At 34.2% G+C, this 26,994-nt stretch overlaps 2 protein-coding genes across 11 annotated transcripts in view; one reads left to right on the forward strand and one right to left on the reverse strand.

The window, feature by feature from the left end:
* The window catches only part of LOC129739376 (uncharacterized), a 249,532-nt gene that overhangs the window by 133,102 nt on the left and 89,436 nt on the right, over positions 1–26,994 (forward strand). The window lies entirely within an intron of this gene.
* The window catches only part of LOC129739375 (translation initiation factor IF-2-like), a 73,481-nt gene that overhangs the window by 19,161 nt on the left and 27,326 nt on the right, over positions 1–26,994 (reverse strand). For all 5 annotated transcript variants that reach the window (XM_055730790.1, XM_055730791.1, XM_055730789.1 and 2 more), the window contains exon 3: positions 456–791. In XM_055730790.1, the coding sequence (XP_055586765.1) occupies positions 456–791 (336 nt within the window). The remainder of the gene's footprint in view (positions 1–455; positions 792–26,994) is intronic.

The following is a 26,994-nucleotide window of genomic DNA, read 5'->3' on the forward strand; positions in this document are numbered from 1 at the left end:
CATTGGACTTGCTCTTAAAGAGTAGAGAACGAACGGTTGGATATTCGATTGATTTTTGACACAAACAGGGAAATTTTGTAGGGGCTCTTTGTGTTTTAAAGCTATTCCCTGGCCACTCCTGATGCTCATTTTTTCCTCGTTATAAGTTCTAATTCTATTTTCCGAGTTTGACATGACATGATGGATGCTTGATACAAAATTATATTTAGTGTTGGTCGTATAAAATTTTGAATTTTTTTTTTCGTTAAATGCCTCACTCTTAAGTACACTTTGAAAGTATACCATTACATATTAACATACTGTAGAATATACGATGTGGTTATTTAACCTTTAGTTAATATTGTAGGGTATATAAGCTATCAATACTTTTGACTAATGTATATTCCCCTGGCTCCAGTGAAGCGAAATTGACTATCCCAATCTCCCGCATCAATCGCAAACTCGTTCAGACTTACCCGGTTGTCTTTTGGTTCGGAGCTGTTGTCTAACATGCGCTCCATCAGCAGAAGCAATAGCAGCAACCGGCGAGGCTTGAACCGGGGCACTTCCTCCATCAAGGCTGCTCCGACGGATCCGTTTGCTGTTGGAACGACGCTGCTGGAACGCCGAGCTTCGAGAACCCTCCGGCTCCGATGGCAGATAATCGAAATATTTTTTGTCATAGATTGATTTTTTCAACGTTATACCCAGTCCATCATCGGTTTCCACGTTCTTTTTGGGGACAGATGATTTATACGATTTGTTTTTCCTCGAGCCCCCGGTTGCGTGATGGCCGGATACATATTTTGAATCTGTCAAGAGGGAAACGCAAGATCGTATGAGTGTATATCTATGTATGTGTGGGAAAAAGATACATGTTATTCCACTGCCACACTGTCTGTACGTATTTAATGCAAACAAGTTGCTCTAGGTGGGGATTTTTCAAAATATATCCCACCAACGCAAATTGCTTCCATCTTCTGCGAATATTGGCAGCGAACATTGGTCGAATGTATTGAATTTAAATGGAAAGCTGACAGTTCTAGATCTGTTTGAAATAACATTTTCAAAACGTAGTTTAACGAATCATTTCAGTGTGAATTTAAACAATGGGGATTGGAGCAGAAAAAAAAAATGCAAAATTTCCTAATGAACATGGGAAGTTGCATGCCTCTCTAATTCTATAGATTTGATTTTCGTTTTATTTTATTAACTTCTTTACTTATTTTATTAATTTCCATATTCAGGCACCACCACTATGCTTTCATTTTTTATCGTCAACTGGGGTAACATGCAACACTTTTCAACATCAATGGCTTCTTAAAAAAATTATATCCACAGATAAACATACTGCTTATGCATCGAAAATTTTAATGGTTTTTCAGTTGTTTTTAATGTTCTAAAAAACGCGATTTTCGCCCTTTTCAGAAAAGGAGTAACTTGCAATAAAATTGGTTTTTAATGAAAAATCTAATGAAAACGTATGAAAATTGATAGTTTTTGTTAAATTTGTGATACCATATAGGCCCTAACGCCTAAAAACACTCATTGCAAAAATTTTTTTTAGATTAACGAATCATTTCCGTGTGAATTTAAACAATGGGGATTGGAGCAGAAAAAAAAATGCAAAATTTCCTAATGAACATGGGAAGTTGCATGCCTCTCTAATTCTATAGATTTGATTTTCGTTTTATTTTATTAACTTCTTTACTTATTTTATTAATTTCCATATTCAGGCACCACCACTATGCTTTCATTTTTTATCGTCAACTGGGGTAACATGCAACACTTTTCAACATCAATGGCTTCTTAAAAAAATTATATCCACAGATAAACATACTGCTTATGCATCGAAAATTTTAATGGTTTTTCAGTTGTTTTTAATGTTCTAAAAAACGCGATTTTCGCCCTTTTCAGAAAAGGAGTAACTTGCAATAAAATTGGTTTTTAATGAAAAATCTAATGAAAACGTATGAAAATTGATAGTTTTTGTTAAATTTGTGATACCATATAGGCCCTAACGCCTAAAAACACTCATTGCAAAAATTTTTTTTAGATTAACGAATCATTTCCGTGTGAATTTAAACAATGGGGATTGGAGCAGAAAAAAAAATGCAAAATTTCCTAATGAACATGGGAAGTTGCATGCCTCTCTAATTCTATAGATTTGATTTTCGTTTTATTTTATTAACTTCTTTACTTATTTTATTAATTTCCATATTCAGGCACCACCACTATGCTTTCATTTTTTATCGTCAACTGGGGTAACATGCAACACTTTTCAACATCAATGGCTTCTTAAAAAAATTATATCCACAGATAAACATACTGCTTATGCATCGAAAATTTTAATGGTTTTTCAGTTGTTTTTAATGTTCTAAAAAACGCGATTTTCGCCCTTTTCAGAAAAGGGGTAACTTGCAATAAAATTGGTTTTTAATGAAAAATCTAATGAAAACGTATGAAAATTGATAGTTTTTGTTAAATTTGTGATACCATATAGGCCCTAACGCCTAAAAACACTCATTGCAAAAATTTTTTTTAGATTAACGAATCATTTCCGTGTGAATTTAAACAATGGGGATTGGAGCAACAAAAAAAATGCAAAATTTCCTAATGAACATGGGAAGTTGCATGCCTCTCTAATTCTATAGATTTGATTTTCGTTTTATTTTATTAACTTCTTTACTTATTTTATTAATTTCCATATTCAGGCACCACCAATATGCTTTCATTTTTTATCGTCAACTGGGGTAACATGCAACACTTTTCAACATCAATGGCTTCTTAAAAAAAATATATCCACAGATAAACATACTGCTTATGCATCGAAAATTTTAATGGTTTTTCAGTTGTTTTTAATATTCTAGAAAATGCGATTTTCACCCTTTTCAGAAAAGGGGTAACTTGCAATAACATTGGTTTTTAATGAAAAATCTACTGAAAACGTATGAAAATTGATAGTTTTTGTTAATTTTGTGATACCATATAGGCCCTAACGCCTAAAAACACTCATTGCAGACAATTTTGGTTTTGTTAGATTAGAACTAAATTTCTCATTTTTTCTGTCAATCAAACTGTTGTCGGATAAAGCACAAGGGTGCGGCATACATTTAGGGATAAAATCTATACCGTCAAACGGGGCATCATGCAACAGCGGGGTTAGATACAAAATTTATATAACACCACACTGAATCAATTTTTAATTAAATGTATTGTAATAAAGTTATCTTTTCATGATTACAGAATGATGATGACATAATTTCTCGCATCTTTAGCTAGCTTTTTAAAGTTTTTTTTTATTTTTATATAAAATTGGAAATCGAGCAATAAATGTACAAATTTTAACATATTTCGTTGCTGTAAAAAACTTTACCCAGTATGATGGATTGGCTAGATAATATTACCCTAAAACTTTTTACATGTTTCCTCATTCTATACCAACACTGTTTGTAAAAAAATATTTCTCGAACAATCACTCAATTTTTCTAAATAGGTATTTTCATAATTCAGTTAGGTCAGTGGTCGGCAACCTTTTGAGTCGAAAGAGCCAAATACTTCAAATTTTCAAAATTTCAGTGTTTGAAAAAGCCACGTTAAAGATTTAATGAATTTGTTTTTTTTTTAATCAAAATTTATGAATATGAATATGGACATTAGGTTTACGAAAATAACTTTAAACCCATTACAGTTTTTTTTCTAACTTTTGGATTTTTCTTTTAAATCTCTTTTTGATAACCATTAAGTACATGAATTTTCTACTAGATCGTACGTGGCATCTTCCAATTTTTTCTTTGAAAATCTGGGCAAGCTTCGGGCAAACCGGGCAATCTGGAATGCTAATGAGGTATCAATATTTAGATACATTAAATTATCGTTTTCAATTCAAATAAATATGACATGATTGAGGTGGCCTTTCAAATATTTTTATGTTTTAACGCATCAAAGTTATAAATATTTTTTTTTGTAATGATGAATTAAAGTTTATCGCCGGTACTTTTTATACGGTTTTTGCTTATTGAGTTTTTTCGGTGAGTGAAACAACTTTTTTTAAATTTTACGTAACGTTTCGGGTTACTTTTCTTCACCCATCATCAGACGTCTAAAAATAATGTAATGTTTGATTAATTCTAATGAGACTATGGAAATTTCTACTGATTAATTTTATAGAAGGCAAAAATGTGATTGCGAGAGTTTAGAATACAAAATTTAATGAGAGTTACGTTGATTGATAACAGAACAGAGGCTGATGTTTCAAAAAACAGTAGAAGGCAAAAAAAATGTAAAGTTAGGCTTCAAAAATGCTAGTTTGCCATTTGGTTCTTTCCACGTGTTCCAACAGCGGATGAAATTTTAAAATTCTATTCTGGACCTAAAGAGCCGCAGCTTTACATCAAAAGAGCCGCAGGTTGTCGACCTATGAGTAAGGTGTCTGGGGTAGGGGAACTGGGGGTAAGACGCCCACGTTAAGAAGAATCTATCATTACTCGTAAATGAAGAATGGAATCCAGTAAATTCGACAATAGTTTTGAAAAGGGAACTGTTTTTTACCAGAAATATACAAACAGGAACACTTATACCAATTATATACGTCTTAATCGTTAAATTTTGAAAGGCTTTCTGAAGTATAATTTCCATTTCGTTTGGGGCAAAGTGCGTATATGTGTGAACCCAAACGCGCCGTTTAACGCTTAATAATTCAAGTGGCTTCGAAAGTGTTTGCCAAGTAAAACACTTCTATTCTACTTCACAGATGGAAAAATCTCTTGCTACGTGCAGTGCTGCAAGATATACTGGCGTTCTTGTGAATTGTTAATGAAATCTATATTTAATTTAGGAATATTCAATATATTCGTTTTTATTCAAGTTAAGTATTCCAATACAACATATAAATATTTTTAAAATTATTGTGATGAAAACTGCATATAAATTTGAACCAATCACGGTGTATTTCGTAGAAGGACTTAAAGAAAAAAAATACAGTAACGCTAATTTTTGCATGGGCTGAAAGTAGAGCTTTTTCCGGTTCATTTTCACCAAAAATTAAAATATTCTGTCGGTGACCCCTCATACAAATTTTTTTTTGAAAATTTTCTATTTTAATTCTTAAAAAAATAAATATATTTTTAGAGTTAAAGAATTTCAGAGATGCTAATTATCTTAATTTTGACTTTCACTACTTTTAAATTAAACTGATAACTCATCAATCACATCAAAAACTTTGAGAAATTCTCAATTTTTTTTTTAAAACTAGTAACAGAGCTGTTTAAACGTAAAAAAATGTTTAGAAAGTGTCTTCTAATCCTAAAATTTCAATTTTGGTTGGCAAATCCTGTCAGCAGTCTGAGTCAGTCAAATTAACTGAGATTATTAGAGTTATCTAGAATAATATGAATTCATATGTGACTCCATTTCCATTCATTGTCTTAAGATTTTCTGATTGTGGCAACACTGAAGGGAACTTTTATTTAAAAAAAAAAGCTCAATGATTAAGAAAATCAGTTCACACTAGGAAGCGCTTTAATTCTTTTGTGATAACGCTTATCGTGATGCGATCTGCAGTAAAAACGTTTGTCTTAATTTAAGCTTTTAAAAAATTTAGAAAATAAATATTTAAAAGTAAACGATCCGTTAAAGACAATTTTTGATGAGAAATTAGTTTTTATATTTCTCCTGATTTAAATGTCTGAAAATTCCATTTGCACTTCAGACTCATTGCAAATCGCTACACCAGTTCAATCTAGCTAAAATTTTGCATGCTACTGTCTTTTGATACAATCATTATTATAAGCTTGAAATTTCCTTTAACCTTTTGATTTTTATCGATTTCTAGTCCAATTTTTATAACCCTGCTGTACTCTGTGATGCTTCCATTTTTTCAAAGAGCATAACTGTTAAGGTTCCTAGCTTCAACGGTTTCCAACCCACTATATGATTTTAACAATCTCTTGAATTCTTTGTTTAAATTAAATTTGAATTTCACAGTTTTTTTTTCTGAAATAATGTTATTTAATGGGAGAATCTAGTTTAAAACTCTGATAAATTTTATTTTTTTTTCCAAAAAATGCTTTTTTATCTTTTTGTTGATCTTGTATTAACAAAAATCAACAGTATTGTTGGCAAAAGTGAATTGCAAATGATCGATAGCAAGCTAGACTGCAGCACGTAACATTCATCATATACCCAGACGAAATTAATTAAAAATATGACACAATTCGAACAATTTTCGGAAACTACTGAACCGATCAACGTTAAATTTGGAGTGTAGTCATTTTCAAGACCGGGAATAATTTTTATACTACTTTCTAACCTCTCCGAATCCAAAAAGAGGGAGCTCCCTTGCAAAATTACCGGAAATTTGACAAAATTCGGACAATTTTCGGAAACTACTGAACTGATCAACGTGAAATTTGTTGAGTAGCCGCTTTCAAGGCCGAAAATGGCTTTTATACTGCTTTCAAATCTCTCCACATCTGAAAAGAGGGAGCTCCCAAACAAAATTAACAGAAATTTGACAAAGTTCAAACAATTTTCCCATACAAAATTAACAAATTTTTACAAAATTAAACAAACTTCGAAGGATTATTGTAAAAAATTGATAAACGTAAGCTTTTTGACGTAATGATATGATTTAACGAATTGAGAAAAATTTTTTTACAAAATTTGGTGATATATTGAATTGATAGTAGCTTCCTATTTTCATTAATAAAGACTCTCACATTAAATAAATGTCACAAACATATTATCAGCAAAACAAATGTCTAAATGTTTTCATAAGATTTGGCATACTTTCTGATTTTGTAAAATTTGCCTGTATTTGAATACTCCTCCTACTTAAAATAAGGGTTTTTTTTATTTAAAGGGTTTATTCATTGTATTGAATATCACTCCTATTTTTTTTCTCAAGGGTGACTCCTTCAATTTACAAAGCTTCAAGTTACGTTGAGACTCAAGACAATCTGGAAGCTCATATGACATGAAAAATTGTTCGTTTTTTAATTGTGTTGAAATTTAATTTAAAACAAAATTTATTTTAATCATAATAATTTTACTGGTCCTAATTTTTCCATGAAAGAAGTAACAAAGCACACCGGGTCAGCTATTACAATGTCTACTAGCTGAAATCATAAAAATAAATGTTTGGATGGATGAAACTTTAATGTTAACAAACGCTTGATGCAAAATAATCAAATTCAAAATCCACGAAATTCACAAGATGTGACTTTGATTTGCATTTTGTTGCATTACACACCAGACAGATAGAAGAATTTTTAAAAATTATTTAAAATAAATCGTGATTGTGCGAAAAATATTTTTACACTAGCAGTGTTGTAAAGATTGTAGGCAATCTGTGATACTGGGTAAAATTTTTTACGACATCGAAAAATTTAAAAAGTTTGTACAGCTATTGCTCGAATTTTCAAAATTTTCTACGTTGGAAATATCGTTTTATCATTTTAAAAACGATCTTCAAGTCACATTTTGGGAAATTTTTCAACCAAAGTTGAAGAACTTAATATAATAAATGGTTTCAACCTTTTTTTCAATACCAACTTTAACCGTTCTAAGCGTTGATCAGCTCCTTCTTTTATCTAGCAGATATGTATGTGTGATCTGATTTTGTTTGATCCAGAATAATATCACCTTTTTCGTTAACACGTTCGTCGCCACGCTCATTTTGGTAGTTTTGCTAGCCGGGCCTAAAGAAATTATCGGAGAGAGAAAGCAAAGAGGGAGAACTCCCATATTTGAAACGTGTGGCGAAGCTGAGTGGTAAACTCAAGTAAGAGAGCGTCACACGCTTTTTGATGTGACGGGGCCCCCCAGGAAACACACCCGTCACCCGAATATGGGTGCCGTGGCGACGAACGTGTTAAACACGGTTATGCCGTCACCTATATTCAAAGGTTTGAAGAACCTCTTAGCTGAATGAAACTATGATTTCAAAGTAGTCGATGATTCCTTTGAATTCAGCTACAGTATTTGAAAGACCCAAATACTAGTATTTCACTAGCTACTTGCTTATGCCGTATTTGTTTTAAACCCTGGTGGCCCACTAGTTGTGCACTAGGTGCTGTCAAAGCGTTTTCTTTATAAGAAGATGACAGTAGTTAGTGCACAACTGGTTGACCATCAGATGAAAACAAATGCGCTATAAGATTCGAAGCAATGACCATGGTGGTACATAAATTTAAATGTTAAAAGAATTCAAAAAAAAGTTCCATTTTCCTTGATTTTTAAGTTTGTAAAATTTATTGCTAATGAAACAATGATAAATTTTCATTAGACATCCTCACCGTTTTTTCTGAGTACCTCATAATGCCCCTACGGCTCACTGTGCGTCAACCAATAATGGAAACGGATCCGGGATTCAGGCAGGCAGCGAAGCAAACCCATCAACTGGTGCGGGAGTACAGAATGATGGATCGGGAATGAGGGGATGAGGCGCGAGAAAATCAATTCTGTTGGGAAATATCAAAACACGCCAGAGCAGAGAAAATTCATAATATCGTTGAAATTTACGCACGATGTACCTACTATATAGGTAGCTTACGGGAGGCAAAAACCGACCGAACTTTGCAAGGCAATGAGAGTTTCGCCAAACAGCCACCAAACGATGAAAAGTACATGAATTTATTGGCTTTACAAGACAACACTTTGCCGGTACGAGATGGTGCTAATTTGTTTTGCTTTGCTCTGTTCACAAGGTTCATTTGTGGGTAGGATAAGGTTTTTTTTTGTATTCGCGAACCAAATTAACTTTACTCATGTAGGATATCCTGCCTGACATGGCTTCGCGGACGAAAATTGAAAATAAATCATTAGGCCTAGGCCTGAGAAAAAAAGTTGACGGCTTTTGTGGAATTGAAATAGAAGTTGAAGGCCGCGATGTTCTTAGAAGATGAAAACATAACCGAATGTTATCCAGAAAATTTCGCGAAACGGGATTTTACTAAAAACAATTCTAATAACACCATTTTCAAAGAAGATTCAAAAGATTACCATAGATACATCTAAAATCCAATTGTGCTTGTACATGTAAGGGAACCCTGGATCACTGTTTACAGATATCAGATGGATTTTTTTTACTCAAACCGTCATTACTAACAAACTATAACTACAATAAAAAAAAAACTTGAGGAAAAGTTTTCTTGTCGTGGATCGATAAATGCGATTTTAAAAGGAAGTTTAAAAAGGGTAAAATTATTATTCTATATTAATTTGATCAGTCAATGTCTGTTCAAATTGTTATGGAATAGTGAAAATGTTACAAATAATACATTCGTCTAATAATCTATAGGGGAGAGTGGGGATACTTGATCACCTTTTCTTATTTTCACCATATCGTTTTGGAAAAATTTAGCAACTCGCCGTCTTTGACATTTTCTGACAGCTTGTAACTTCAAGTTTCTATGCTCCAAAAATTTAAACGATACTTGAACCCGTTGATGAACTAGAAGCATTTTCGTAGGAGTAAAAAAAATTGCGATTTTTCTGAAGTTAGGGGAGACTTGATCCCCTATTGAAGGAGACTTGAGCTTTTATTCAGGAAGCCCTAATCCTTGTATAAAATCAAACAAAACCCCAAGATACACTATATCAAAAAATTGTCCGTACAGCACGTACCAAGGTCGTGTATTTTTTCTCATGAAGTATGTTCCGTACCGTTTGAGGATTAACCTGTATGTTTCCAAAATTCTTCAGGCTGTCGGCTTGTTTCGGGGCACTGGTTTTAGGATTCTGACTGATTTCCCTGACAATGATGCGATGGTGACGATCCGTAAGCTTCAGTTTGCGGCCTCTTCCTGGAGTAGTCTCCAGGGAGTGAGCCTTCTTAAAGTTCTGAAGGACATACTGAACCGACGATCGTGGCCGTTTTACTATACTTGCAACTTCGGACAAGCTTTTACCCTCATTCTTCAGGTCAACAATCAGTTTCCGGATGTCAACGGATTTTTTTTTGTTAGGAGCAGACATTTTCCTGTTAATTTAATCTATAAATTGTTGAAATCTACTAATTTATGCTAAATACCGTTCATTTTACCGTATTTATCGCTCAAACCACTGGAAATTGTCTATGCTGAAATTCAACTCAAGTTTCTGCGTTTGACAGACTGACACATAACTGTTTTCTTGACTAATATTTGATAAAGGCCTCAGTGTACGGACAATTTTTTGACGTCGTTTTTGGAACTTTCTATACAAAATGAATTTAATTATTTTTAAGGTTTAATTCTTAAACTTTTTTAATACTGATCTACAAAAAGGACAAGTTTCTGCAGCGAATGATGTAATTGTAGTATTTTTATTGACTAAAAAAGTGCACTTTTTGATTGTTTGGATTTCAAGGTACGTGCTGTATGGACAATTTTTTGATACAGTGTAGAATGTTAATTGACTATTTTGGTCATGTATGTTCTCATTTCACAATTTATAGCAGACATAAGAAGAAAATTCTATAACTTTGTCTCAACGCTATTAACATTGCATACTTAAAGGCGCTATTTTTTATAATTAAGAGAAAATTAATTATTTTTGCTCTTTTCTTCAGACAATAGTATTAGTGTTTGGATAAATATTAGTAATTTCGTAATCAGCAATCATAACGATCAATTCAGAAGAAGAATATGCCGTTTGGAAGGGGGATCAATTGTACCCAACTCTAGGGGATCAACATTTTTGAAAACTTTTTCTGAAAAAAGTTGAGAGTTTTCCATTGCTTTGAAAATATGGCATTATGAAGTTCATTTTACGCTCGAACGATTGATACATTAGAACAAATATTTTTTTCATAATTTTCCCATGTAAGGAACATTTTAAAGTGATGAAAAAAGATCTTCAAGTTACATTTTGTGAAATTTTTCAAACAAAGTTCAATTACTCAAACAATTATTTTGTTAAAAAAAATTAAACTACAAGCATCGTTATTTTGCTCATTTTGGCACATTTTTCTAGAACATTTGATCTTCCAGTTTCGAGATATAGCTAAGGAATCAAGTATCCCCAGGGATCAAGTATCCTCATTCTCCCCTAATATAAATACAAACCATAAATTTTAATTGAATTCAATCGACTGATATTATGAAATTATTTTAATTTATTGGCCTTTTCGGTGAAAAGTGATGTCCTTTTTAGTAGGGGCATCTTAAGATTGTGAATTTTTTATAGATGGATAGATGAAATGACAGATGGCGAAAATTAGCGGGTAGAATCTATTTGGAAGCATTATTATCACATATCAAATTTTTGTTCCCCACGGGCCAACTACTATGAAGTGGTAGATACAAATAGAGTTGCATCAAAGATTTCCAAGTATCAAGATAGTCGGGCTGTTGGTTTTTCGAACAAATCGTTGGCGTCACCTACACAATGTTTATGGTGCTGACGCCCTGCGAGATGGGATCCAAGCTTTGCAGATTTCCAGACAAGCATAACAGCTTTGCATTCAAGCTTTGAGTGGAAGCACATCATCACTCTAATACTTAGAAAATCAAGCGTAACTTCACTCACATAATGTTTATGTTTATATTGTTTACAACAATGCAATTTGCGCTGGTGCATGTGTGTGCGTGAAAAAGTTCAAACTCGAGCTTGGATCTCAACCCGTCAACCCTCATTTGGCGGTAGTGTTTTGTCGCCCGAGTTCCATGGAAGCTGATAGTGTCTGGCACTTCCCGGCAATGTTATACAAACCGTGTGGAGCACATCTCTCAGGTTTCCCCTTTTTTGACAGATTTAAGCTTTTTTCTTCAGATTTGAGCTTTCATCTCCTATGCTCTCAAGACATATAAAAAAGCTTAAATCTGAGGAAAAAAAAAGCTTAAAAACGAGATTCACCAATACTTATTTAAAAGATGTTAGTAGGCCAAGCGTGATTCGCCCCACAAGCGGTAAAACTTGAAGTGCGAATGAATAAAAATATGACATGTGATCGCTCAGATAAGCTCCCTTTAACTAAGAAACGCATCTATCGATGTACAGTCTTCTCAGTTTGTTATCATCGCGTTCGTTACAGCCGGGGTTTTGTTGCGAAACGTCAGGGGAGAAGCGGGTTATAAGCACTTAAATATTAAGCAGAATACTGATTGAATCAAATATTACATCGAATATGTGTACAAAAACAATATACTCATGTGCAGGCATCTGTTTTCTATAAATTAGAGTAATTTTTATGTTAAAATTTCCTTCCGATTTTGAGAGAAAGATTTTATTATAACTGTCGTCTAAAACGCCGAATCTCAAACCGTGCGGGCTAAATGCACCTATTTATGTTTTGGGCAAATTCCTGTTTTTTGGGCAATATCTCGATATAATTTCATTGAAACTGCTAGAAAGTGAAAACTTCCGTACGACAAAGCTAAAGTTTTATAAAAATCTACGTCTATTATAAATTTATGGGAGGGTTTCCGTACTATGGAGGCACTTCATCTATAAGAAAAACTTTATCAAATCTGTTTTGAGATATTTAGTTCTTTCTTAAGATGCTTATTAGACATTTGATTCGAAGTTTTAATTTTAAAAATCATGAATTTGTTCTATTTAACCTGTTATTTAAGGATAAAGGCATTTTACAAACATGATGGGGGTCTACGAAAGCACTTTCTTATTCCACTTTCAAATAATTATAAAACCTTCATAAAAGCTTGAATGTGTTTTACTTTTAAAGTTCATTTGAATAAGAAATAAAAAGCACAACATCAAAGCATCCGTGGTAGTTCACTATCAGACTATCGACCGTACCGTTTCGCAACCAAACCACGGCTGTAACGAACGCGATGATAACAAACTGAGAAGACTCTACATCAATATATGCATTTCTGAGTTAAAGGGAGCTTATCTGAGCGATCACATATCACGCTCTAACCAACCGTTTTTTCTGAGTACCTCATAATGCCCCTACGGCTCACTGTGCGTCAACCAATAATGGAAACGGATCCGGGATTCAGGCAGGCAGCGAAGCAAACCCATCAACTGGTGCGGGAGTACAGAATGATGGATCGGGAATGAGGGGATGAGGCGCGAGAAAATCAATTCTGTTGGGAAATATCAAAACACGCCAGAGCAGAGAAAATTCATAATATCGTTGAAATTTACGCACGATGTACCTACTATATAGGTAGCTTACGGGAGGCAAAAACCGACCGAACTTTGCAAGGCAATGAGAGTTTCGCCAAACAGCCACCAAACGATGAAAAGTACATGAATTTATTGGCTTTACAAGACAACACTTTGCCGGTACGAGATGGTGCTAATTTGTTTTGCTTTGCTCTGTTCACAAGGTTCATTTGTGGGTAGGATAAGGTTTTTTTTTGTATTCGCGAACCAAATTAACTTTACTCATGTAGGATATCCTGCCTGACATGGCTTCGCGGACGAAAATTGAAAATAAATCATTAGGCCTAGGCCTGAGAAAAAAAGTTGACGGCTTTTGTGGAATTGAAATAGAAGTTGAAGGCCGCGATGTTCTTAGAAGATGAAAACATAACCGAATGTTATCCAGAAAATTTCGCGAAACGGGATTTTACTAAAAACAATTCTAATAACACCATTTTCAAAGAAGATTCAAAAGATTACCATAGATACATCTAAAATCCAATTGTGCTTGTACATGTAAGGGAACCCTGGATCACTGTTTACAGATATCAGATGGATTTTTTTTACTCAAACCGTCATTACTAACAAACTATAACTACAATAAAAAAAAAACTTGAGGAAAAGTTTTCTTGTCGTGGATCGATAAATGCGATTTTAAAAGGAAGTTTAAAAAGGGTAAAATTATTATTCTATATTAATTTGATCAGTCAATGTCTGTTCAAATTGTTATGGAATAGTGAAAATGTTACAAATAATACATTCGTCTAATAATCTATAGGGGAGAGTGGGGATACTTGATCACCTTTTCTTATTTTCACCATATCGTTTTGGAAAAATTTAGCAACTCGCCGTCTTTGACATTTTCTGACAGCTTGTAACTTCAAGTTTCTATGCTCCAAAAATTTAAACGATACTTGAACCCGTTGATGAACTAGAAGCATTTTCGTAGGAGTAAAAAAAATTGCGATTTTTCTGAAGTTAGGGGAGACTTGATCCCCTATTGAAGGAGACTTGAGCTTTTATTCAGGAAGCCCTAATCCTTGTATAAAATCAAACAAAACCCCAAGATACACTATATCAAAAAATTGTCCGTACAGCACGTACCAAGGTCGTGTATTTTTTCTCATGAAGTATGTTCCGTACCGTTTGAGGATTAACCTGTATGTTTCCAAAATTCTTCAGGCTGTCGGCTTGTTTCGGGGCACTGGTTTTAGGATTCTGACTGATTTCCCTGACAATGATGCGATGGTGACGATCCGTAAGCTTCAGTTTGCGGCCTCTTCCTGGAGTAGTCTCCAGGGAGTGAGCCTTCTTAAAGTTCTGAAGGACATACTGAACCGACGATCGTGGCCGTTTTACTATACTTGCAACTTCGGACAAGCTTTTACCCTCATTCTTCAGGTCAACAATCAGTTTCCGGATGTCAACGGATTTTTTTTTGTTAGGAGCAGACATTTTCCTGTTAATTTAATCTATAAATTGTTGAAATCTACTAATTTATGCTAAATACCGTTCATTTTACCGTATTTATCGCTCAAACCACTGGAAATTGTCTATGCTGAAATTCAACTCAAGTTTCTGCGTTTGACAGACTGACACATAACTGTTTTCTTGACTAATATTTGATAAAGGCCTCAGTGTACGGACAATTTTTTGACGTCGTTTTTGGAACTTTCTATACAAAATGAATTTAATTATTTTTAAGGTTTAATTCTTAAACTTTTTTAATACTGATCTACAAAAAGGACAAGTTTCTGCAGCGAATGATGTAATTGTAGTATTTTTATTGACTAAAAAAGTGCACTTTTTGATTGTTTGGATTTCAAGGTACGTGCTGTATGGACAATTTTTTGATACAGTGTAGAATGTTAATTGACTATTTTGGTCATGTATGTTCTCATTTCACAATTTATAGCAGACATAAGAAGAAAATTCTATAACTTTGTCTCAACGCTATTAACATTGCATACTTAAAGGCGCTATTTTTTATAATTAAGAGAAAATTAATTATTTTTGCTCTTTTCTTCAGACAATAGTATTAGTGTTTGGATAAATATTAGTAATTTCGTAATCAGCAATCATAACGATCAATTCAGAAGAAGAATATGCCGTTTGGAAGGGGGATCAATTGTACCCAACTCTAGGGGATCAACATTTTTGAAAACTTTTTCTGAAAAAAGTTGAGAGTTTTCCATTGCTTTGAAAATATGGCATTATGAAGTTCATTTTACGCTCGAACGATTGATACATTAGAACAAATATTTTTTTCATAATTTTCCCATGTAAGGAACATTTTAAAGTGATGAAAAAAGATCTTCAAGTTACATTTTGTGAAATTTTTCAAACAAAGTTCAATTACTCAAACAATTATTTTGTTAAAAAAAATTAAACTACAAGCATCGTTATTTTGCTCATTTTGGCACATTTTTCTAGAACATTTGATCTTCCAGTTTCGAGATATAGCTAAGGAATCAAGTATCCCCAGGGATCAAGTATCCTCATTCTCCCCTAATATAAATACAAACCATAAATTTTAATTGAATTCAATCGACTGATATTATGAAATTATTTTAATTTATTGGCCTTTTCGGTGAAAAGTGATGTCCTTTTTAGTAGGGGCATCTTAAGATTGTGAATTTTTTATAGATGGATAGATGAAATGACAGATGGCGAAAATTAGCGGGTAGAATCTATTTGGAAGCATTATTATCACATATCAAATTTTTGTTCCCCACGGGCCAACTACTATGAAGTGGTAGATACAAATAGAGTTGCATCAAAGATTTCCAAGTATCAAGATAGTCGGGCTGTTGGTTTTTCGAACAAATCGTTGGCGTCACCTACACAATGTTTATGGTGCTGACGCCCTGCGAGATGGGATCCAAGCTTTGCAGATTTCCAGACAAGCATAACAGCTTTGCATTCAAGCTTTGAGTGGAAGCACATCATCACTCTAATACTTAGAAAATCAAGCGTAACTTCACTCACATAATGTTTATGTTTATATTGTTTACAACAATGCAATTTGCGCTGGTGCATGTGTGTGCGTGAAAAAGTTCAAACTCGAGCTTGGATCTCAACCCGTCAACCCTCATTTGGCGGTAGTGTTTTGTCGCCCGAGTTCCATGGAAGCTGATAGTGTCTGGCACTTCCCGGCAATGTTATACAAACCGTGTGGAGCACATCTCTCAGGTTTCCCCTTTTTTGACAGATTTAAGCTTTTTTCTTCAGATTTGAGCTTTCATCTCCTATGCTCTCAAGACATATAAAAAAGCTTAAATCTGAGGAAAAAAAAAGCTTAAAAACGAGATTCACCAATACTTATTTAAAAGATGTTAGTAGGCCAAGCGTGATTCGCCCCACAAGCGGTAAAACTTGAAGTGCGAATGAATAAAAATATGACATGTGATCGCTCAGATAAGCTCCCTTTAACTAAGAAACGCATCTATCGATGTACAGTCTTCTCAGTTTGTTATCATCGCGTTCGTTACAGCCGGGGTTTTGTTGCGAAACGTCAGGGGAGAAGCGGGTTATAAGCACTTAAATATTAAGCAGAATACTGATTGAATCAAATATTACATCGAATATGTGTACAAAAACAATATACTCATGTGCAGGCATCTGTTTTCTATAAATTAGAGTAATTTTTATGTTAAAATTTCCTTCCGATTTTGAGAGAAAGATTTTATTATAACTGTCGTCTAAAACGCCGAATCTCAAACCGTGCGGGCTAAATGCACCTATTTATGTTTTGGGCAAATTCCTGTTTTTTGGGCAATATCTCGATATAATTTCATTGAAACTGCTAGAAAGTGAAAACTTCCGTACGACAAAGCTAAAGTTTTATAAAAATCTACGTCTATTATAAATTTATGGGAGGGTTTCCGTACTATGGAGGCACTTCATCTATAAGAAAAACTTTATCAAATCTGTTTTGAGATATTTAGTTCTTTCTTAAGATGCTTATTAGACATTTGATTCGAAGTTTTAATTTTAAAAATCATGAATTTGTTCTATTTAACCTGTTATTTAAGGATAAAGGCATTTTACAAACATGATGGGGGTCTACGAAAGCACTTTCTTATTCCACTTTCAAATAATTATAAAACCTTCATAAAAGCTTGAATGTGTTTTACTTTTAAAGTTCATTTGAATAAGAAATAAAAAGCACAACATCAAAGCATCCGTGGTAGTTCACTATCAGACTATCGACCGTACCGTTTCGCAACCAAACCACGGCTGTAACGAACGCGATGATAACAAACTGAGAAGACTCTACATCAATATATGCATTTCTGAGTTAAAGGGAGCTTATCTGAGCGATCACATATCACGCTCTAACCAAAAAAAAATATAAATAGAATAAATTTATGATTGTAATCATAAAAACTTCGAATCTAAGCTTAAATCAACATCTTAAGAGTGAACTGAAGATCTCAGAACAGATTGCATAAAGTTTGTCTGATGGATAAGCTGACTTCATAATATGAAACCCCATAATTTTGTTTCATTTCATAAAATTATAAAAGACATAGATTTTTATAAAACTACAGATTTGTCGCATGCAAGTTATCAGTTTCTAGCATATTCAATGAAATTAAACGAAAATTTTGCCTGAGAAAGAGAAATTTTGCTCAAAACATAAACATGCGCATTAAGGTAGCACGGTTTGAGGCTCGTTATTTCGAAAACTAAAGAAGAAATAACTACAATGTATAGAAAACAGATGCCTGCTCATGTGTATAGTTTTTGTACACATATCCGATATATTATTTGATAAAATCAGTATCTTATCAGCTTAATAGCCGCATATATTCAGCCTGCTTCTCCCCAAGTTTTTTAAGTGTCTCCTTTGAACACGATCCAGTGATGCAGATCGCGTGTCAGAATGTGATCTAGAATATAGGATTCCAACCTTATTTTTCCAAGTTTCAAACTATCTTATTTATTTCAATTGTTATTTTCGGAGCGTTCGTTAACCAACTTATTTTGGCATTATCTTAACATCAGATCAATATCCAAAACCTGCTTCTATCAAATGTGTTCATAATTAACGAACACAAGTTTAGTTGCTTGCTTTCAAATTAATTCTACCAAAAATCAACATTCGTATGCACCATTACTACCTTTCACGAACTGCGCTGATTAGCCCGCGTGTTGCAGTCTACGGGTGAAATGATTGTCTCGATTAAGGCTTTAATAATAAAATTCATAAATAGCAATCAGTCAATGAAGAAAAAGTTATCAAAGAAAAAAAATCAGTCGAGCCAACACCCATTAGCTCATTAGGTAATTAGGTGTATCGACCATATGGCCTAAGACGACCATTAGACCTTACAACCATTCGACCAAACATTCTTCTGTCCTATTCGGCCACTTCGGTCAAGCTTTCTTCAGCCCTAACTTATTTCGGCCTTAGGCATAATTTCCAGGCCTGTTCAAATCTTTGCAATACTATGCAAAATCGATGCAAATCTATGCAGGCGGATAAATAGTTTTCTTTTTTTGAAGATGGTGGAGTAGATCAAAACGTTGGAATAAAACAAATAATTTTTATAACATATCAGCTAATTTGGAATTTCTGGCCGAAGCCACACCTAAGTGTGATTGTCTACATTTGTTCATATAGGGGAAAAGTTCATATAACGCCCCATGTGGCTAATACGCGCCACCTTTGTTTTGAAGAATCTGAAACATTTGAAGCCTGTAAAATATTACCAATTTGTTTTAAAAGCTGTGATTGGTCATGGCAAGTAGGGGGAAGTCGTCTATGGCCGGACATCGTCTATGGCCGGACAACATAGATTTTTCGAAAACACAATAGGTGGTATGAATAAGAAAATAGCAATTGCTTCGATAGCTTTTACTTAGCTCTAACTTTAGAATGGCAAAATTTGAAAGCATTTGCTCAAATAGATATGAAAAAGCAGAGTAGAACATTTACTTTCATCCAGCTCCGGATAAAAAATATGCATGCCATTCGCAGTATTTGACTCACAAAACTGCTCGAAAATAGCAAAAGCAATTACTAGAGCTTTATTCATATTAGCCAATATCCTAATAATGTTTTAACACCATGAAAATAAAGTAAATAGTAGCCTGATATGGTGTTAGAAATATGGTAATCCAATCTGAAAAGGCAAACCAATGATAGGCATCTAAACCTTTTGCCTAGTAGTACGGAGAGGATCGCCTAAACTTTGCATTTGTATTGTGGTCAGTTTTTTCGGCTTGTAAAATTTGAACTGCACATGAACGATATCGTTGATTGGTAATCTTTCGACTACATTAGATATGAGATAACGAAACGGAAATTCAAACGAAATATTAGGAAAATTTGAAAAAAATGCGATTTGTCTATGACCGGACACCAAATTGTTGTCTATGACCGGACAAGAAAATATTCAAAATTATAGATGATTTCAACTTGAAACTTTCATTTTTTCATCTCTATAGCACCCTCAAATGGTTAGCAGAAGATAAGGATCCAATAACGAAACTATTTTGGTCCTCTGAGAAACTTTAGTTTTTGCTGTCCGGTCATAGAGAATTTTTCTCTAGTTTTTTCGAAACAAATGTTCCATTCTGGTTTGTCAAAAAAACTTTTATGACTGGCTTCATAGAACGTTCAGTATTGGAAAACACATACTCACAAGATCTGCGCAAGTGATTCCAGTCATTTTGCTACGTTTTTGTGCCATTGGTGACAATTTTGGTGAAGTAATTCGTAGTGTCCGGCCATAGACAACACTTTTGGAAATGAGCGAAAACTAACATGAAATGATTTCTCTTGCCACATGAATTTGTTGTAAATTAATTTTTTTCTAATATAGTTAAGTGATCATAATATTGATACTCTTCAAATCAGAAGAGGAACTATTATTTACAAAAATTTATTTTTGAAGTTATTGCTTAGAAACCTTAAGTGTCCGGTAGTAGACGACTTCCCCTATGAATTTTTCCTTAAAATGCCCCTGTGTCGTAATAATTTCACAATTTAGGTTTTTAATCATTTTGATCTAAATTTTAAAACACTTTCAATAAGGTGTCACCAAGCAGAGAAAAACGAATAAGACAATATTTTCTGACACATCGATAGAGGAGAATCTAAACCATGATTTTATGCTAAAAAATCATACTGAACTCGCAAAGGTATGCTTTTTATGGGTATGTCCTATCACGGCCCATGCGCTCGTTATAACGCGCCAATCGTAGTAGGCTGAGAATAGCATTAATTTTTCAAAAAGGTCAATTTTCATTGAAAATGAACAAAAAGTTTAAAACCATATTTTAAGCGTTAATTCAGCCCAAAAAATCTACTTTTCATTTTTTTAAAAAATTTTATTAGTGCATTTTGATTATCTTTTCAGTTAAAGTGTCTGTAAGTATTGGTGTGTTTTTGGTCTTCGGCTGCTTTCGGGTGTGTTCGGCTGCTAGGCGCATATTGAATACACAGCGGCGCGTATTTGCAATACAGTTTTGTTCTGTGGCTTTGAATATGGTTTTTAAAAATCAAGTTTTTGAAGCAACTAGGGGAACATGCTCTATTATGCGCCATCTAAGCGAATTGTTGATTTGCTATGTATTCCACAAATAATTTGTGTAAAAAACGAGTGTAATCGATGAAGAAAATTGTTTTCTATAAATGCCTATGATTTTTTATTACTCAAATTGCTATAGTTGCTTCAAAAACTTGATTTTTAAAAACCTTATTCAAAGCCACAGAACAAAGCTGTGTTGCAAATACGCACCGCCGTATATTCAATACGCGCCTAGCAGCCGAACACACCCGAAAGCAGCCGAAGACCGATAACACAACAATACTTACAGACACTTCAAATGAAAATAAAATCAAAATGGACTAATCAAAATTTAAAAAAAAAGCAGATTTTTTGAGCTGAATTAACGCTCAAAATAAGGTTTTAGACTTTTTGTTCATTTTCAATGAAAATTGGCCGTTTTGAAAAATTAATGCTATTTTCAGCCTACTACGATTGGCGCGTTATAACGAGCGCATGGGCCGTGATAGAGCATACCCATAAAAAGCACACCATAGCTCGGTGACACCTTATTGAAAGTGTTTTAAAATTTAGATCGAAATGAAGAAAAACCTAAAATGTGAAATTATTACGACACAGGAGCATTTTAAGGAAAAATTCATACTTGCCATGACCAATCACAGCATTTATAACAAATTGGTAATATTTTGAAGGCTTAAAATGCTTCAGATTCTTCAAAAGAAGGGTGGCGCGTATTAGCCACATGGGGCGTTATATGAACTTTTCCCCTATAGCAATTTGAGTAATAAAATATCATAGGCATTTGTGGAAAACACTTTTCGTTATCGATTGTACTCATTTTCAACACAATTTGTACGTGGAATACATAGAAAATCAGCGATTCGCTTAGGTGGCGCATAATAGGGCATGTTCCCCTATTTTTTTTTTTTTTTTTTTTGTTTCGATTATAGTCGTTTTACCATCTTTATGGCATTCGCGACTTTATCAACGTTACAGTTGGCGGATCGTTATTGAGAAACTATCCGGTACAACTGTGTTCGATGTTTACTCTTGGGCTCGAACTCGCGGACATCGGCTCAGGAGACAACAGACTTGCCAACTGAGCTATATCACAAGCCCATGTTCCCCTATGATCTCTTAGTTGTGTGAAAGAACTGAGTTTTGCGAAAATAATTTCAAATTCATTCCACCAAATTTCATATCACATTGTTTTGTAGGTACGATTATCATCAAAACCTCGAAAGAAAAAAATACTGTTTCGGATAACGATCTTTATGACACGCGACTGTTTTAAATCATTCTAAAGATAATGATAAATAGGCGTTACAATCCATTCTGCTATTTGTAATAAAAAACTGCTTAACGGCATCCAAAGCATGACCGCGACCAAAGATTCGTGGCGATCTTCGACGGAACTAACACAAGGCGGTACAACTTTAGGTTAAATAATTAAATGGATTCGGAAACCGTTATTGGTGCTATTATCTCATTGATTTACCTGAACGCGCCTTCGTCGAATTGGCCGGTCGTTTCTTTCGGCTAATCATGCTTTGTAATTGTCATGTTCAAACCATAACACCCTGACCGCAGACCGTTTGGCTGGCTATGTAGCTACCGTTTGGCCGTAATTGAAGGCCATTAGCAGCCTCTCGGGCCCAGTTTATGTAGAAGTGGCTCCCGTAGAGTCGGACGAGGACTCGGCATCGATTAGAAGACGGACTAAACAACACAGAACGGATTAATGAACACCCCTCGGATGCTGTCGAACTGCTGCTCATCTTCAGCCAAATTCGTTTCGGGATAGCGTAAAAACACCGAATTAATTAATTCATTGCAATTTTATTACTAATTAAAAAGTAATTGAGTTTTCATCTCGACCGACCTTCATTTTTTTTTGCGAGTGCGTTTGTGTTGGGGAGCGATTTGTTCCAAGATTATGGCCATTTTCGTGGGGCTCATCTTCTTCGTTTTTCTTGTTATATCGGCGCTCCCTTGTTTTAGGTTAAATCGCTGATGGATTTCGGTCCCCTCGGATGAGATCATTTGGCGGTTTCATTAGGATCGAGACGTGTCGCACGAGATGACGACATCGTTCTTTTGGCCCTGCAACGGAGGCGTAGGTGGGAAAAACGGATGAGAAAGAAAATGCGAAAAAATTCTCCCTACAATTTTCATACCTCGCAAACGTCTGTTATCATCTCCAGAGGCTTGGTTTCTGCCATACTGTTACGAAAAAGGCTCTCGGAAAACTCAAAAAACGACGGCGACGACGACGACGACGACGATGATGATGATGATGACTAGGTAGGACTGCATAAAGCTTTCGCTGGCTTTTCCAAGAGCTCCTGACTAATCCCTCACCGCGTGCCAGGTTTCGTTTAAGATGCCTCCTCTCTCGCTATGGATCAGAGGTGCCATGTGTCCTGTTAAGATTTTTATATTGTTCTGATTTGTCCTTATTTTTTTAAAAACGCTATTTGAATGTACTGAAATGTCCTGATTTTCGAAAAATATCGAAATTATAATTGAATTTTTTGAGTAAATTATCGAACATATCTGTAATAAAAAAGTTGAACCAATAATAATCTTCGGTTCAGATGATATTGAAATAGCGTTTTTCCACACAAACTGCAGGCCAGCCAAGATTCTGCTCCCCTCAGTGCATAAATTAAGGCGTCTTCAGTACCTGTATTTTGTCGTTTTATTTACGCAATTTAAGCAGAATTTATGGTGTCCTGAAAAATCCTAATTTTTTCATCATGTTGTCCGGATTTTTGTCAAAATGACCTGGAATCCCTGCTCTAGATTCATTTGCGAAACCGTTAAGCACCACCCTGTTGCGAATAGTGGGATATTACATGAGAATTTTTTTCCACTTTGCTGGGTTGCTGTGTAGAAAAAAAATTTTTCGTTTCGATTTCGCTAATATTTTCGACAATCGAAGTTCAAATGGTTTTCGACATCGAATTTTTCTCCCGTTCTTCAAGCCACCACTTCATGCTAACGCGAATACTAAAAGTCCTAGATTCGGACAATTATTCCGCTGTTCGGCTTCCGAGTAGGTACGTCCAATGTTCCGTGCCAAAAGAAAACGTAAATTAATTTGTTGCAGCTTCGCTAGTCCTCATGGCGTACTTTGGGTGGCGCTTCTGAGCATGTAGGTAAAGTACTTTTTGACCAATGCTAGCATTACTAACAGCCGGAAAGGTTTAAAGCTTTACAGCAATCGCCGTTGAGCCACTCAGTTACTGGATGAAAAGGATAATGAAAACATTCACACAAAAGTTTTTGAAAGGAACGAAAAGTGATGCACTTCTGCCATTTGAAACTCACTTCCTAAGCGAATAACAACTAAAACGTTAAAAAGGAGAAATTTTGAACTTCTTCGAATGATGAAATCCAATTCAATTTTTGTAAATAAAAGTATAAACTTCGTTTAAGAATCACAAATCGACACATTGAATTCAAAATCTGAATCTGAAATCTGAATCTGAAATCTGAATCTGAAATCTAAATCTGAAATCTGAAATCTGAATCTGAAATCTGAATCTGAAATCTGAATCTGAAATCTGAATCTGAAATCTGAATCTGAAATCTGAATCTGAAATCTGAATCTGAAATCTGAATCTGAAATCTGAATCTGAAATCTGAATCTGAAATCTGAATCTGAAATCTGAATCTGAAATCTGAATCTGAAATCTGAATCTGAATTCTGAATCTGAAATCTGAATCTGAAATCTGAATCTGAAATCTGAATCTGAAATCTGAATCTGAAATCTGAATCTGAAATCTGAATCTGAAATCTGAATCTGAAATCTGAATCTGAAATCTGAATCTGAAATCTGAATCTGAAATCTGAATCTGAAATCTGAATCTGAAATCTGAATCTGAAATCTGAATCTGAAATCTGAATCTGAAATCTGAATCTGAAATCTGAATCTGAAATCTGAATCTGAAATCTGAATCTGAAATCTGAATCTGAAATCTGAATCTGAAATCTGAATCTGAAATCTGAATCTGAAATCTGAATCTGAAATCTGAATCTGAAATCTGAATCTGAAATCTGAATCTGAAATCTGAATCTGAAATCTGAATCTGAAATCTGAATCTGAATCTGAAATCTGAATCTGAAATCTGAATCTGAAATCTGAATCTGAAATCTGAATCTGAAATCTGAATCTGAAATCTGAATCTGAAATCTGAATCTGAAATCTGAATCTGAAATCTGAATCTGAAATCTGAATCTGAAATCTGAATCTGAAATCTGAATCTGAAATCTGAATCTGAAATCTGAATCTGAAATCTGAATCTGAAATCTGAATCTGAAATCTGAATCTGAAATCTGAATCTGAAATCTGAATCTGAAATCTGAATCTGAAATCTGAAATCTGAATCTGAAATCTGAATCTGAAATCTGAATCTGAAATCTGAATCTGAAATCTGAATCTGAAATCTGAATCTGAAATCTGAATCTGAAATCTGAATCTGAAATCTGAATCTGAAGTTTAAATCGGACTCGGATATTCAGATCTAAATATTTCAACCCTCTACAACATTCGAGCCCATATATGTCCTCGAAGTTTTTTTTCACATTTTTCAGCATAATTCAGTACTGATTTAAATTTGAAACAATTTTAATGCATAAAAAATTCAATTTAGCAATCATGAAATCTAAAAAAAGAATTATCTCTTTCTGACATTATTAAACAATTCAAATTATTTTAAAATTTTTTTGTTGCGAAAATTGCTTAGTAACAGGTCAATAAACTTTTTTTCCTCTGCGGATTTTTAGTTCATGCAGTAACGGGTTAAATAAAATGATGAGCTGAGATTTTTGAGGGAATCCCTTGTCCTATGATAGCTGTATTTAGAAAAAACTTTAATTTTGAGTTTAGAAAATCAATTTAATAAATAATTGAGATACTGCAAAGCAAAGCAAAATTGGGATTTCTTATTTCTGCTGTTCGATTTTTTTCCGGAAGATCCGAGGTAGCAGTCAAAAAGTTCATTCACTGATGGACATAACTCAAGCAACCAAAAGTCTCATATATATTTAAACTCGTGTCTCCAAAGTACGAATTTCGCTGAATAATAATTTCCAAAGGGATTTGGTACCGAATTTTCTCGAACGTGAGCATGAAAGTTCCAAAAAGTTCCTCAAATAGCCTTTTTGTGACACGGCAATCGCATCACTCAGTATCAAAGTTACAAATAGGACTTGAAATATCCTTCTATGGACTAGAAGTTCAAAAGAATTCCTCAAATAGCCTTTTTGTGTGATGTGAATCGCATCCATTCAGTATAATAGTTACAAATTAGGTCTCAAATAGCCTTCTATGGACTGGAAGTTCCATAAAAATCCTCAAATAGCCTTTTTCGAGACATGCCAATCACATCCTTTCAGTATAAAAGTTATAAATTGGGTCTCAAATATCCTTCTATGAACTTGAAGTTCCACAAAGTTCCTTAAATAGCCTTTTCTGTGACATGTCAATCGCATCCATTCCGTATAAAAGTTACAAATTAGGTCTCAAATAGCCTTCTATGGACTCGAAGTTCCAAAAAGTTCCTCAAACAGCCTTTTTTGAGATATGTCCGCCATTTCATGAATATGAAATTTGAACGAAAATCACAATAGGACATATAATCAATAAATCATTTTTTTAGCTTGGTAACTATATTGAAATTTCAACTCAGAACAACTTGAAGCTACCTCGCAAAGAATTGTTTTTTAAAAGAGGAAATTTTTGACTTTGAATAATTTAGCCCAACTATATTTACTCACCACGAATTTATCACACGTTGAAAGTCAGTTGAAGAAATTCATGAATCAAATATGAAGTCAAGAGTATGTATAATTTTATGCTTAACAGTTATAAGCATGGAATTACAATATTTTTTTTTAAAACGATATTATTGTAACGGATGTTTTATTTATATGCCGTTTCGTAATGTAATGAGTAATAATATGTAATGAATCTAGGAAAGCTTATTACGACTTCGAATTTTAGCTGCCGGTAAGGCAATATCTAAGCGTGGCGTCGTGGCAGCGTGTTTGGCTATCATCTCGAAGGGTCTCGATTCAAATCTGGTACCAGGACTTATGTTTTGCATTAGGTTGTTTGATTGCTTGAGTAAGCGAATCAAACAAGTGTGTAGCAGAACTAGCGTGCGTACCGGCATGTAGAGAGGAGAAGAGATTTTTTTTTGTTCTAGCTGATTAAACGCTTACTTGTGAGCTGAACAGAAGGCCGTTCAAATCTGTAATGGAACTTCAAAGTTTCAATAAGAACTTAAATTTTTGGTTGAATAAAATGAACTTCAGCACATTGATTATGCTGATTCAGCTGTGTTTGACCTTTTTAAAGAGACTTCTGGTTGCTTGGGAAGTATTCGACAC

The sequence above is a fragment of the Uranotaenia lowii genome, chromosome 1, assembly GCF_029784155.1.
Source record: "Uranotaenia lowii strain MFRU-FL chromosome 1, ASM2978415v1, whole genome shotgun sequence".
NCBI classification, from domain to species: Eukaryota; Metazoa; Arthropoda; class Insecta; order Diptera; family Culicidae; genus Uranotaenia; species Uranotaenia lowii.